This window comes from Castanea sativa, chromosome 12, assembly GCF_040712315.1.
Source record: "Castanea sativa cultivar Marrone di Chiusa Pesio chromosome 12, ASM4071231v1".
In the NCBI taxonomy this organism is placed as follows: Eukaryota; Viridiplantae; Streptophyta; class Magnoliopsida; order Fagales; family Fagaceae; genus Castanea; species Castanea sativa.
Genome location: NC_134024.1, coordinates 39,951,140 through 39,964,680, shown reverse-complemented (window position 1 = coordinate 39,964,680; position 13,541 = coordinate 39,951,140). Strand labels below are relative to the sequence as shown.

The 13,541-nt window shown below is 36.4% G+C and overlaps 1 protein-coding gene across 1 annotated transcript; it reads right to left on the bottom strand.

The window, feature by feature from the left end:
• Positions 1–472: 472 nt before the first annotated feature.
• Positions 473–3,297, bottom strand: LOC142620662 (receptor-like protein 6). Its single transcript, XM_075793996.1, has 2 exons — positions 2,367–3,297; positions 473–2,211 (listed from the first exon to the last, which is right to left on the bottom strand). The coding sequence occupies exons 1-2, from the start codon at positions 3,295–3,297 to the stop codon at positions 473–475; spliced, it is 2,670 nt and encodes an 889-aa protein (XP_075650111.1).
• Positions 3,298–13,541: the final 10,244 nt, after the last annotated feature.

Genomic DNA, 13,541 nt, shown 5'->3' with positions numbered 1-13,541 from the left:
TTTTCTCTTATGCATTTAAATGGCAGCCATCATTTCAACCTTGCATCCTTTGAGTCTTTTATATATGAAACCACAAGCAAATATATAATAAATAAATAAGCACAAACCTCTCGCCTTTATTCGTTTGTAGTGCTACATATTATTTCATCCCCTCCCCCCTCTCGAAAACCATAAATGACAGACATGTACAATAGACATGAGCGACGGAAAAATTGCTTAAACAAATTTAGTTTTTTTTTTTTTTTGTGGGTAATTCAGGTTTTATTCATTGAAACAAACACATATATTACAACGGTAAATTCCAAAATAAACCAGCATAGGGAAACCTCCCTGCTACAGCAACCAAAAGACAAAACTATAAAACCAAAGCAAGCCAAAACAAATGGCAAAGCAAAACACAGTAATAACTGCACTAACAACTAAACAAAACATCTATAAGGCATAACAAAAAAAAAAAAAGTTTCTGTATCCCCTACTTTTTTTTTCCTTTGCTGGCTTTTGGTTGCCTAATTCCAAAATTCTTCAAAAACCAATCATGTTTCCTAGTGATCACTATGTGTCCAATAACCACTCCAATTATAAAACCGCTTCCATACCCTATCACAACAATTTCCCAATCAAATTCCATTGAAGATCCCAATTCCTGATTATCTGTGGAGGCTGAAAGAGGTGGTAAAAAGGCTTTAGGACCTTCACATTTTCTTGATAATTGGTTTCCACATAATCCTGAATTTCCTTCAAATGAATTGTTTAGGAAGGTATCAAATTGGTTCCCTCTCGGTATAGGTCCGGTGAAGTTGTTATAAGACACATTAAAGAATGAAAGGAAATTGAGTTGTGCTAGTTGCTGAGGGATCACTCCTGAGAGTTTGTTTAAAGAAAGGTCTAAGGACTCTAGTTGTGTTAGGTTTCCCATGGCTGATGGGATGTGACCTGAGAGTAAGTTGTTGGAAAGGTCGAGTGCAATAAGCCCCTTCAACGTCCCAATGGATTCTGGAACCTCACCTTCAAATTTGTTACCTGAGAAGTCCAAGAGCGCAAAGACTGCTATGATCTTGGCATATTCTGTCCTCAAACCTTTGTTCTTAACTATTATTGAGTAGTCATAATACTCACGCGCCATCATTGGGAAACTTAAAAAATCAGGCAGCTTCTCAGTCAGCCCCATATCAAAACTGATGTCTGCTTGCAAGTAAGCCAATTGCTCTTCATCTATAATTTTCATTGAACTGCAGCTATTGAAGTACTCAGAAGGCAAATTACCAACAAGACCATTATAAGACAGATCAATGATGCGCAACTTAGGGAAGGTAGACTTGAAGTAAGGACTTTCAATGGCACCATGGAATTTATTATATCGCAGAATGAGAATCTTCAATTCAGGAAGAGTCCCCAACCAAAACGGGAAAGTATCATTTATTTGATTGTGTCCGAGATCAAGAATCTCCAGCATTGCACACTTTGACATTGATCTTGGGATCAGCCCCTTCAATTTGTTATGGCCCAAGTTAATCATCCTTAATTTACACCCAAGTGTCCAAGTTCGAGGAATGGTGCCATGAAAGTTGTTGCTTCCTAAATTCAGTATTGAGAGAGAATTGCTCAAGCTTCCCATACATTCTGGAATTTGGCCACTTAAGTTGTTCTTAGACAAATCAAGAACTTGAAGCAAAGTTTGATTGCAAATCAATGGTGGGATTTCTCCTGTCAGTGAATTGTTTGAGATTATATAAGACACGGTAGATAATGGTGGAACTGGGAGTGATCCTTGGATCCTATTTGAATCAATTTTTAGAATTTCCAAAGTATACCATGGAAGAACAAGAGGAGATTGATCAAAGCCAGTCAGAAAGTTGTGAGAGAGGTCCAAAATTAACAGGGTTTCTTTACTTGTTTCCAAAAACCATTGGGGCACAAGGCCACGGATATTGTTAAAAGACAGGTCTAAGTATATCAACTTATCCAGATTTTGTAAATATTGTGGGAACTCACTTAGATTGCATGAAGCCAAACTCAACATCGTTAAGTTCGGAAAAGAAGCACTGGAATTGATTTTGCCTAGCAAAGATAGTTTGTTGAATGATAGACCGAGGGTTGTTAAATTTTTTAACACATGCAACGAGTCCAGCTCCATTGTACCACTCAAATTATTGAAAGAAAGGTCAAGATTCATAAGATTCTTGAGTCTAGATATTGAGCTTGGAATTGGACCTAGAAACTTATTGGATTCAAGTTTCAGTGAAGTTAATATGGTCAGGTTCATAAGGTCAATGGGATTGAACCAGCAAAACCATTAGCGCTTAGATCCAAGGTAGCAAGATGGTTCAAATTAGCAAAAGAAGGTAAATTGCCCCTAAAAGAATTACCTGCAAGCGCCATAACAGTAAGCTTGGAAAGGTTACCTATTGATGGCGGAACCAACCCTGAGAAATTGTTTAAACTGAGAGCCAAATACTCCAAGGAATCAAGGTTTCCGATTGAAGCAGGTATCTCACCAGACATTCCCGTTCCCATAACAAACAAATACTTAAGGTGACTAGTCCGATTGAAGTCAGGAAAGTTACCGGTAAGACCTGGATTCTGCACCAAATGTAAAAATTCTGCATTTGGTAGCTGGAAAATATTAGTCGGAAGTTCCCCAAGCAATCCACAGCTGGTGAGCATGAGATAGGACAACGATGACATATTTGCCAATAAATTTGGCACAGGGTAAGGTATGTTTACCAAAGGGAGGACCAATTCTTCTAGGTTAGTTAAGTTTTGTACTAGGCTTTCAAAATGAGGCCTTTTGAGTTCCAACAACCGTTTAGAAGATGGATCAAAACTCAACGAACCCAAAAGAAAGCAGGTAGATGGATGAGAGTTGCAGGATAGATCAAGGGAAGACAATTTGGATAACTGTGAAATTTCCGATGGAATTTGACCAGCAAAGAAGGAATTGGAGAGTCTGAGATATTGAAGTTTTGAAAGACTGCCTATGCTAGATGGGATTTGAGAGAAGTTGAAGTTATTGTAGCTGAGATCAAGTAGTTGAAGGTGAACAAGTTGGAATAGGCTGCTGCTAGAGTTGATGGAACCATAGAGGCAATTGTTGATGAGTTCAAGGCCAATCACATGACCACTTTTCTTGTCACAATAAACCCCGTCCCATGAGCAACAACTGCTATTTTCAAGGGTCCATGATGCAACTGGCGGAAGATAATGACGGACAAATCTACAGGTGGAATTGTTGATGATAAAGCTTTCCTTGAATTGCAACAAGGCAGACCTCTCGGCTGCGTGACACAATGGATGCATAGAAGATAAAGAGTAACTGAGTTGAAAAGTTAAAAGTAAGAAAAGTGAGAAAAAGGAAAGTGAACACAAGAACATTAAGTAAGATGATGGTAGACTCATATTGCCTGAATAAGGCAGACCTCTCATTTAGCACTGCTTTTATGTTTTGTACAAACTCTTGTATAAGCAAGGAAATGAGTGCATGGATCTTTTATAGACCACGGCCCTTGGGCAACTCTTCTACATTGATATAGAAAGCTGAAGGAAAATGCTAACAAAACAGGCAAGGAAATCACACTTCAAAAGATGAGAACTTACTTGCATCAAGTTTATTCACAGACTATAAGTGAAGTCTTTGTCTCACTGTCACAGTTTGGTCAAGTCAATGAAATGAGTGTGTGGAATATGGAAATTGCAACCAAAGAACTCAAACAATGGTGGATCCCTAAATTATGGTTGTAGACGGCAAACTATTACGTCCCCCTCTCCTCACAATATGTTAGAGGATTTTTATTTCAAGCTTTTGAACTTTCCTTGAAGGGACTAGGGGCTATCTTTCCTCCCGTTGGAACTTTCCTTGATTGAAGGGACTTAGGAGCTAAGATTTGTCCAACTTCTACTTAATTTCTTTCTGGCAAGAAAATATCATAATTCCCAACAAAGATGGGGTCCATAATTAGCGTACCGTGACCGGTTTTTAATAAGAGATAAGACTGCCAAGAAGACAAAGGATACATGAGAGTAATTGTGGTGGTTGTTCGTTTTTTCTTTTTATTCTGCCAGATAGTCAATTGTAATTGTGTTGAGCCAATTATTTCAATTCCCATTTTTTTTAGCTCGTGTCTTTTTACACGGTTTTAATTTTGTTTGTCAAATCTGAAAACAAATATGAATTTTTTTATTTTAATTAAGGCAAAAATTCATGTTCACGTTCTTAAAGTCAAGGGTGTCCATGCACTACAATAAAATGTATTTTTAGTGACGAAAATTAGTGAGGAAATATTTTTCGTCGCTAAAAATACAGCTTTAGTGATGAAATATTCATTTCGTCACTATTGTGATCTGAAAAATGGGCACCAAGGGAGGGAAACTTTAGCACGAATTTAATTAATCTATAGTGACGAAATATTTCGTCACTAAAAGTTGAAATTTTTAGTGACGAAACATTTCGTCACTATAGGTTTTGCACTTACATTTTTTTAGTGATGAAATCACAATTCGTCACTAAAAGTATGCTTTAGTGACGAAATATGAATTTCGTCTCTAAAAACCTTAACAAAGCCTCCCAAAAGTCTCTCACACAAACCTTGACAAATTTACATGTCATTTCTCTCTTTTATTTCAGCTCCCAAAAGTCTCCCACACAAACCTTCAGACCAAATACACAAACCTTTAGATCAACACACAATCAGCAATGCTTCCTGTCGGCGACGGCAACGCTTCCATTCGTTGGCGGCGACGCTTCCAATCGCGACGATCTCCGGCGACGCTTCTCTCCAATTGCGACAATCTCCGCGACGCTTCTCTAAAATCGCGATGATCTCCGGCGACGCTTCTCTCCAATCGCGACGATCTCCGGCGACGCTTCCTCCCAATCGCGACTCTTCAGCTCGCCGTTGCCGATTCAACCCCAATCGCGACGATTCAACTCTCCGGCGAAGCTTCTCTCCCAATCGCAACGATTCTCCAGTGACGCTTCTCTCCCAATCGCGACGATTTAACTTGTCGTCGCCGATTCAACCCCAACTGACTCTTCGCCTCCCTTCGCTGACCGTTCACCTCCCTTTGCTGATTCAACTCCCAACGCCAACTCGTAAGTTTCTTTCTCTTCTTTGTACGCTTTTCTCTTTTGTTGTTTTTTACAGTTTTTTTTTTTTTTGCTTGATTCTTTAAGTTCTATTTGGCAACACTTGATTTTGATGGACTTTTCAGATTCTATGCTCACCCAAGACTGAAGTTGGTCTCTCATCTTCCACCTTGACATTGAAAAGTATCAGCCCCAAGCTCATTCTTGGGCCTACTGTACTGCTACAAGGTTTGTGAGGGAAGAAAGATATGGGTTATGTTTGAATTTGAATCATGATCTTGGCTGGTTTTGTTAATGAATTCTGCTTATTGTAATTGGGTATAATTTTTAAGCAACTTATTGTGTGATAAGTTTTGTGAGGGAAGAGAGATATGGGTTTTGTTTGGTAATGTTGATGTACTATGTCAAAGTTTATGTTTAGACTTAAAAATGTGGAGAATTGCTTTAATGGATTGTGTTGTTTCCCTTCTTTTTTTTTTTTGAATGAAGATTGTGTTGTTTTCAAAGTATGCTTTTTTGCATAATCTTGTTTGTCCCTCACTTGTATTTGTTGCTGTATGTGGCCAAAAGGTCCTACTTTTATTACATGTGGTATTGTCATGTTCATGCTATTTTGATTTGGTTGTTTTTGCTTTTGCAAGCCTTTGTGGTTCTTTTGCATGCGTAGTGTACAGATCCTCCAACATTGACTTCGAGTGTAATTCGGTAGCAAAATTTAGATCGTTGTGAAACTCACAAAACTTATTCAAACTACAGGGGTTTTTGCTCTTGATTGGAAATGGTTATTGTCTACATTTTTCTGTCTTTGAAATAAGATGTCTAAGTTTATAATAATCTGTAAGGATCATTTCACAATGTGGCTTGTCCTCAATGTTCACCAAACCAGGAACTTGATTTCAGTAAAAAATAACTTCATTTTATCCAATGCATGTAACATTGCTTGGTTATCCTAGTGTTAAAGTTGAAATTGTATATATTATAATATTACTAGCAAAGATGACTTTATAAAATTAAAAGCAAATGAAGTATACAAGAACTCATAGGGAGTAACCTTAGTATACAGGCTGCATAATAAAGGATCTCTCCCAAAGTTTAAATTGTAAATATATATATCACTACATCTTATTTCTTTTCTTTGTTTTGACAAAGAAGATCCTTTGCCATCTAGGCTTCAGGTGGGTTTGTCTAAGTTTGAATAGAGACCGTTCTCATTTTGTATAGATTGTTTTGGATGAGGGCTGTGTTGTTGTTGTTTGTGAACTGGAATGGTGGTTGTGGTTGTGGAATGGTGATTGTTTTAACATTTTGGTGACTTTGATGGTACCCTCTTTGGGTTAGCTGAAATTGTTGTGAATGTTTTTGGGTCTCATTTTTGGGTCCTCACTTTGATAAAGCTAGATTATAATTTTATGGTTTAGTTAGTTATTTTAGATTATTTTTTGTGTTCCTCAATTTTCAATTTTGTTTCTCTTTCTGCAAGAAAGCATTTCGACAGTAAGTGTACCTTTGGCAAAAACTAGTGATTGATCACTCCTGGCCTAGTGCCTTTGCTTCTTTTTATTATGAGGATCATTTTCAAGATTGAAGTATTTATAAATTTAACTTTTCTTTTGCAGGTTAAATACACATTGTTTGCAATAACTTTGGATTTTTTCTGAAAGTTGTAAGCTTAGCTTGAGCAAAGTAAGTAAATTTTAGTAGAAAACCTTATAAAACTCTATACGTGTGATGTTGTAAATTGGATTTGTGGTGGTATGTTGTGTTGGAGCAAGTGCGTGGCTTGCATGGTGTTATAAGGTGGGTTAAACTAATATTGCGTGTTTTTCATTTCTTGCAAATGTTAATGAGTATTGTTGATTAGATGTGATGAATAGTATTTTATTTGATTTAAATACTTGTAAAACTCTATACTTGTGATATTTGTGATTGGTTTTGTGGTGGTATGTTGTGTTGGAGCAAGCGGGTGGCTTGCATGGTGTTATAAGATGGGTTAAACTAATATTGGGAGTGTCTTTCATTTCTTGCAAATGTTAATGAGTATTGTTGATTAGATGTGATGAATAGTATTTTATTTGATTTAAATACTTGTAAAACTCTATACTTGTGATATTTGTGATTGGTTTTGTGGTGGTATGTTGTGTTGGAGCAAGCGGGTGGCTTGCATGGTGTTATAAGGTGGGTTAAACTAATATTGGGAGTGTTTTTCATTTCTTGCAAATGTTAATGAGTATTGTTGATTAGATGTGATGAATAGTATTTTATTTGATTTAAATACTTGTAAAACTCTATACTTGTGATATTTGTGATTGGTTTTGTGGTGGTATGTTGTGTTGGAGCAAGCGGGCGGCTTGCATGGTGTTATAAGATAGGTTAAACTAATATTGGGAGTGTTTTTCATTTCTTGCAAATCTTAATGAGTATTGTTGATTAGATGTGATGAATAGTATTTTATTTGATTTAAATACTTGTAAAACTCTATACTTGTGATATTTGTGATTGGTTTTGTGTGGTATGTTGTGTTGGAGCAAGCGGGTGGCTTGCATGGTGTTATAAGGTGGGTTAAACTAATATTGAGAGTGTTTTTCATTTCTTGCATGATTTTATTTGATTTCAAAACTTGTGCATTCATGAATGAGATAGAACTTTATTTAAGTAGCTTATAGACTTAGATGTTAGAATACATTATGCATGAGTTATTCTTATTTTACTAAAGTAGCATTTACCTTATTGTAGTCAAACATGGATAAAAGTTGGATGCCAGTGGCTAAGACACCTGATGGTAGATTAAGTCGTCCATATATTGAATGGGTCAATACATTTATTAATTTTGCAAGATCGGTTGTGGACTTGAGTGGTAATATTCCGTGCTCGTGAATTCATTGTGTGAATTGCTATCGAAAATCTCTTCAAATTGTGCGTATCCATTTGCTTCATCGTGGGATTATGCAATCTTACGTTAATTGGTATAATCATGGAGAACCTCGTGTATTGAACAAGAACATTTATGATAATGAAATATCGGATGGTGATCATATGGATGGTATCGATGCCTTGGTAGGTGACCGAATTAGAGGAGAACCAAGAAATGCAACCGAAGATGAGGAGGTGCGTCATTTTGACAAACTTGAGGAAGATGCAAAGCGTGAGTTGTATCCGGGTTGCACTGATTATAGTATCTTGAAGTTTGTTATTGAGATGTTGAATGTAAAGGTAATGACCAACTTGAGTAATAAAAGACTTGATATGATGCTAGAATTGCTAACAAAGGTTTTACCAAAAGATAACTTGGTTCCAAGGTCAACTTATGAAGCAAAGAAGATATTACGTGACTTGGGCATGTCATATGAGCATATAGATGCACGCAAAAATGATTGTGCACTATTTTGGAAGGAAAATGAAAATCTTGATAAATGTCCGGTGTGTGAGACGCCTAGGTACAAGGATACACGTGCCCAAGGTAAAAAGATTCCTCATAAGGTATTGTGTTACTTCCCGTTGACACCGAGATTGAGGAGATTGTACATGTTAGGCCAAAGAGCTAAGGACATGAGATGGTATATAGACAAACGAGTGGATGATGGGATAATGAGGCATCCGGCTGATAGTGAGGAATGGAAGGAGTTTGATTTACAACATCTTGATTTTGCCCTCGAACCTCGCAATGTAAGGTTGGGGTTGGCTACTGATGGATTTAACCCTTTTGGGAATATGAACAACAACTATAATATGTGGCCTGTCATACTTATCCCCTATAATCTACCGCCTTGGCTGGTTATGAAGGAACCATATTTTATGTTGTCCTTGCTTATTCCTGGTCCCCATTAATCAGGAAATGAGATTGATACTTACTTGAAACCATTGGTTGACGAGTTAAAGGAGTTGTGGGAAGAAGGTGTAGAAACTTATGATGCTTATAGTAAAGAGCATTTTCAGATGCGTGCAACTTTGTTGTGGACAATACATGACTATCCTGGATTTGGTAACGTGTCTGGGTGGAGGACAAAGGGTTATCATTCTTGTTACACTTGCAACGATGAACCATATTCAGAAGCTTTGGAAAGTAAAATTGGATTCATTAACCATCGAGCTTATTTGCCTATGGAACATCGTTGGAGACATAGTCGATTGCATAATGGTTTATCGAAGAAATGGAAGAGATCTTTAGAGTTACAAGTGGGAAAGATACAAGAGTAGTTAGATAGAATGCCAAATATAATTTTAGGAAAGCATCCAAGTAATAAGAAGAGACAACTCATTGGGGAGCCAAATTGGTCAAAGGTAAGTATTTTGTATAAGCTTCCATACTGAAAGAATAAGAAGCTTAAGCACAACATTGATGTCATGCATGTGGAGAAGAACATTAGTGAGTGTACTTACGGTACTTTGTTGGGCATTGAGGGGAGAAACAAGGATACTGACAAGGCACGGATAGACTTGCAAAATATGAACTTTAGGCACACGTTGCATTTGAAACAACGTCCTGATGGATCATATGACAAGCCTCGGGCTTTTTTTTCACTAAGCCCAAATGAAAGGGATGGTTTATATGACTTTTTGAAATCAGTCAAGTATCTGGATGGCTATGCAGCCAACATATCAAGGTTAGTGAATGCAAAAAATGGTAGATTATTTGGTTTGAAAAGCCACGACTGTCATGTGCTACTACAACGAATTCTTCCAATTGGGTTGCGAGGATTTGCACATAAAGATATTAGTATTGTATTGTTTGAGTTGGGCAGCTTTTTTCAAGACTTATGCTCAAGGACTCTATAGCAGAGTGAATTGGAGAAACTAGAAGAACGTATAGTTCTTACACTATGCAAGCTTGAGAGATTCTTTCCTCCAGCATTCTTTGATGTTATGATCCACCTTGCTGTTCACTTGCCTCGAGAAGCAATTCTAGGAGGCCCGGTACAATATCGGTGGATGTACCCAATTGAAAGGTAATTAGACCCTTTAATGCATCCATCAATTGTATCTTTCCCACATGGTATAAAATCACATAATGTGTATATTTTTTCCTCGTAGGTATCTTGGAAAATTGAAAAGATACGTATCGAATCGAGCTTGATCAGAAGGTTCGATTGTAGAAGCTTACATTCTCAAAGAATGTATTAACAACTGGTCTTTGTATATTGATGGAATCGAAACTGTGCATAATCGAAGAGAAAGAAATGAAGATTTTGGTGAATTTAGTGAATGATTGATAGTTTTTTCACAGACTGCCCGACCTACAGGTGGTAGGCGGAATGATGGCAATTTGTCTCGTGCATTGCTTGATACTGCTTATTGGTACTTATTGTACAATAGTCCTGAACTAGACCCTTATTTAAAGTATGTGATTTCATATGCATGTATTGTTTGATCAAGTTTTGAATATTATCTGCAATGCTTAGCTGAAAATAAATCATCTTATTTTTAACAGTGAACACAAAAGTACATTGCATAATCCTACTAGAGATGCCATAACTCAAATCCAACGACAAGAGTTTTCCAAGTGGTTCAGAGAACGTGTAAGATATTTGAAATTTAATCACACACTAATAAAAATTAAACATTTAAATAGTTTTGTCATTACTTATTACTAATTAATATCACTTGTTGTATGTCATTATAGATGAATAGATTGAAAGTTAATGAGTCACCAGAAGCTACTAAAGAGTTATGGTCATTAGCAAATGGTCCTAAGCCGCACGTGAAGGAGTACACAATTTGTATGGTCAATGGTGTAAAGTTCCATACAAGGGACCTAGACAATCGTCGTGTAACCCAAAACAGTGGTGTATGTACGGAAGGGGACCATAGGGGAGAAATGCACGACTTCTATGGTCATGTGTGCAAAATTTGGGAATTGGAGTATGTGTTTTGCTATAAAGTTGTTTTATTCCAGTGTGAATGGTACAATACTGGTACCAATGGTCGAAGGAGAACAATAAGAACTGATGCACACTGCACAAGCATTGATGTTACAAGTCGGTGGTATGAAAATGACCCTTTTATACTTCCTAGTCAAGCGAGACAAGTTTTTTACCTTCAAGATACCAAATTGGGTGAACCTTGGAAAATTGTGCAATCCATCCAACATAGGGGAGTGTTTGATGTCCCGGAAGTCGAGGGTGGAGAATCCAATGATAATACAGAAGATAGAGACGCATTTCAACAAGAAGCAATTGTTGATGTTGTCTCTATCAATGTTAAGGACAATATTATTGACTATTGTATGGGTGATATTGAAACTGAGGTTATTCTTGAAGGTGGAACTTCAAGAGATGCTAATCAAAATGAAGAGCATGACATACCTAATGTTGATCTTGTTATGGATTATGATATGTAGAGTTTATAAAAATTGTCTTAAATGTTGTGTGCTTATCTTAAAGTTTTATGCTTGTCTAAGTAGCAATTGTTTTGTACTTATCTTGAACTTGATATGGATATTGATGTGGTCATTTGTTGTGTTGAGTTAGTAGTAATTGTGTTCAAATTTGCACTTGTGAATTGCTTGATATGGATAATGGCGTAGACTATGATATGTAAAGTTATTAGTAATTGTTATTGAGATGTTTTGTACTTATTTTGAACTTGATGACATCAATACATAATTTCAAAAAATGCCCAAAAAGGCCAAATACACTCATAACATACCGAGGTATGAGATGGCAAGATTGGATAAATTGAGGCAAAACCAAGAGAGAATTGATACTTTGGGATTGAAACACATCTCAACTTCTCCAAAGGATACTGCTCAGTCCAATTGTGCAAAAGGGAAAAAAAGTAGAGCTAGTGTTGTGGTAGATGATGATTATGTACCACCTATTGGTGACGATGACAATGATGATGAGTCATCTAATTCTGTAATCTATAAGGTACAATAGATGTTCCATAGGATACAATAGATGATAATAATTTTATTGTTCCATTACTTGTAATAACTTTGTTGTTCCATTATATGTATGTTTGTTAGTTACAGATGGCACCAGGACGACTTACACGCTCACGAGGTGAGGCATCTATCCCGGTTGTTCAATCTACAGTCCAATCTACAGAAACACCTCCTGAAGTAAATCCTCCAATCCAAAGTTCTTCTAGTGCGGAGGCGTAGACTACTGGCGCATTAACTAGCACGACTGGTAATTACATAGAACATACTTAATTACAACTGCACCCTGTTTTTACTATTAAGATTATACTTCACTTAATTTAGTTATAATATACATGGAATGTATAATTTCTTAACATTAATAATGTTTAAATAGGATCTGCTAGCAGAAATACCCGTGGAACAACACGTGGTATAGCAGTACGGGCACTTGTTGAAAAAAATGGTAAGTTACCAGTACATATAGCTGCAGAATATGATGCTCCTGTTGGGAAGAATGCGTGCAAGCTTGTCAATCAAATTGGCCTACAAGTGCGAAGTAATTTGTCCAGTTACAACGTGAAAAATTAGAAATATGTTGATGCTGCTACTAGAGATGTGGTGCTTCAAAATATCGTGGTAAATTTACATTAATAACGTCTAACTCGTCTTTGTTGTCACTAAGCATATTAAATTCATATAATAGTATTTTAATAATATATATAAACTTCATTTTACAGGATCAGTTTGAGCTACAAGGGGATTCCAACTTGGTAACGAAAACATTAAATACAAAATGTGGAAGATTATTGAGTTCCAGCTCCTACAAGTTGCATCAAGCTTATAAAAAGCTCGTACAATCTCATGGTGCTGACTATGCAAGAAGCCACCCGCCAAAGAATGCCAAACTTGAGCTGTGGACTGAACTTATTGATGAGAGATGGACCAATAGGGATTGGCTGGTAAATTATTTATGCATATATTATTATTATCCAATATTTACTATATTATGTTGTAAACTAATTAGATTAATACTTAGATAAAGTAAATGTATACTGTTTTATTCATGATCTAATAGATATCTTGAATGTTGTTTATTAGGAAAAATCAATAAAGAACTCTGAAAATAAGAAGAAAACTTCAAACAAACATAGATGCGGGACAAAAGCACTTGCTGTTAGGGTTGATGAGGAGCTGCTATTTTTTATTTTTCTTAAACTTTAGTATATTACATGTTGTGATTAATAAGTATAACTATCTAACACTTTAATGTTAATTAATCAGACAAATAGTAATGACGGTCAAGTTCCTGAATTGGCAAAAATCTTCAAAAATGTTCATTTCAATCCAAATACAAATATGTAGATACACCATGAGGATGAAGCTACATATGTATGTATATCATTCCATCCTTATCATTCCATCTCTATCATGTTTGTAAAGCTATAACATATGCGTTATTAATGTTGTGATTGTTTGTTTCTTTCTCCTTTTCAAATGATAGGAAAATATTCTCAAAGTGCAAGAGGATCATTGTCAAGATCCTAATGCAATTCCCCTTACACAAGAGGAGATCTCAAACTTGGTTTTTAAGAAGAAGTC

Coding starts and splice junctions, on each gene's coding strand:
- LOC142620662 (XM_075793996.1), bottom strand. CDS start 3,297: ATGCATCCATTGTGTCACGCAGCCGAGAGGTCTGCCTTGTTGCAATTC. Junction 2,212..2,366: donor TACTGTTATGGCGCTTGCAG/GTAATTCTTTTA, acceptor ATAAGTTTCTAG/GTCCAATTCCAAGCTCAATA.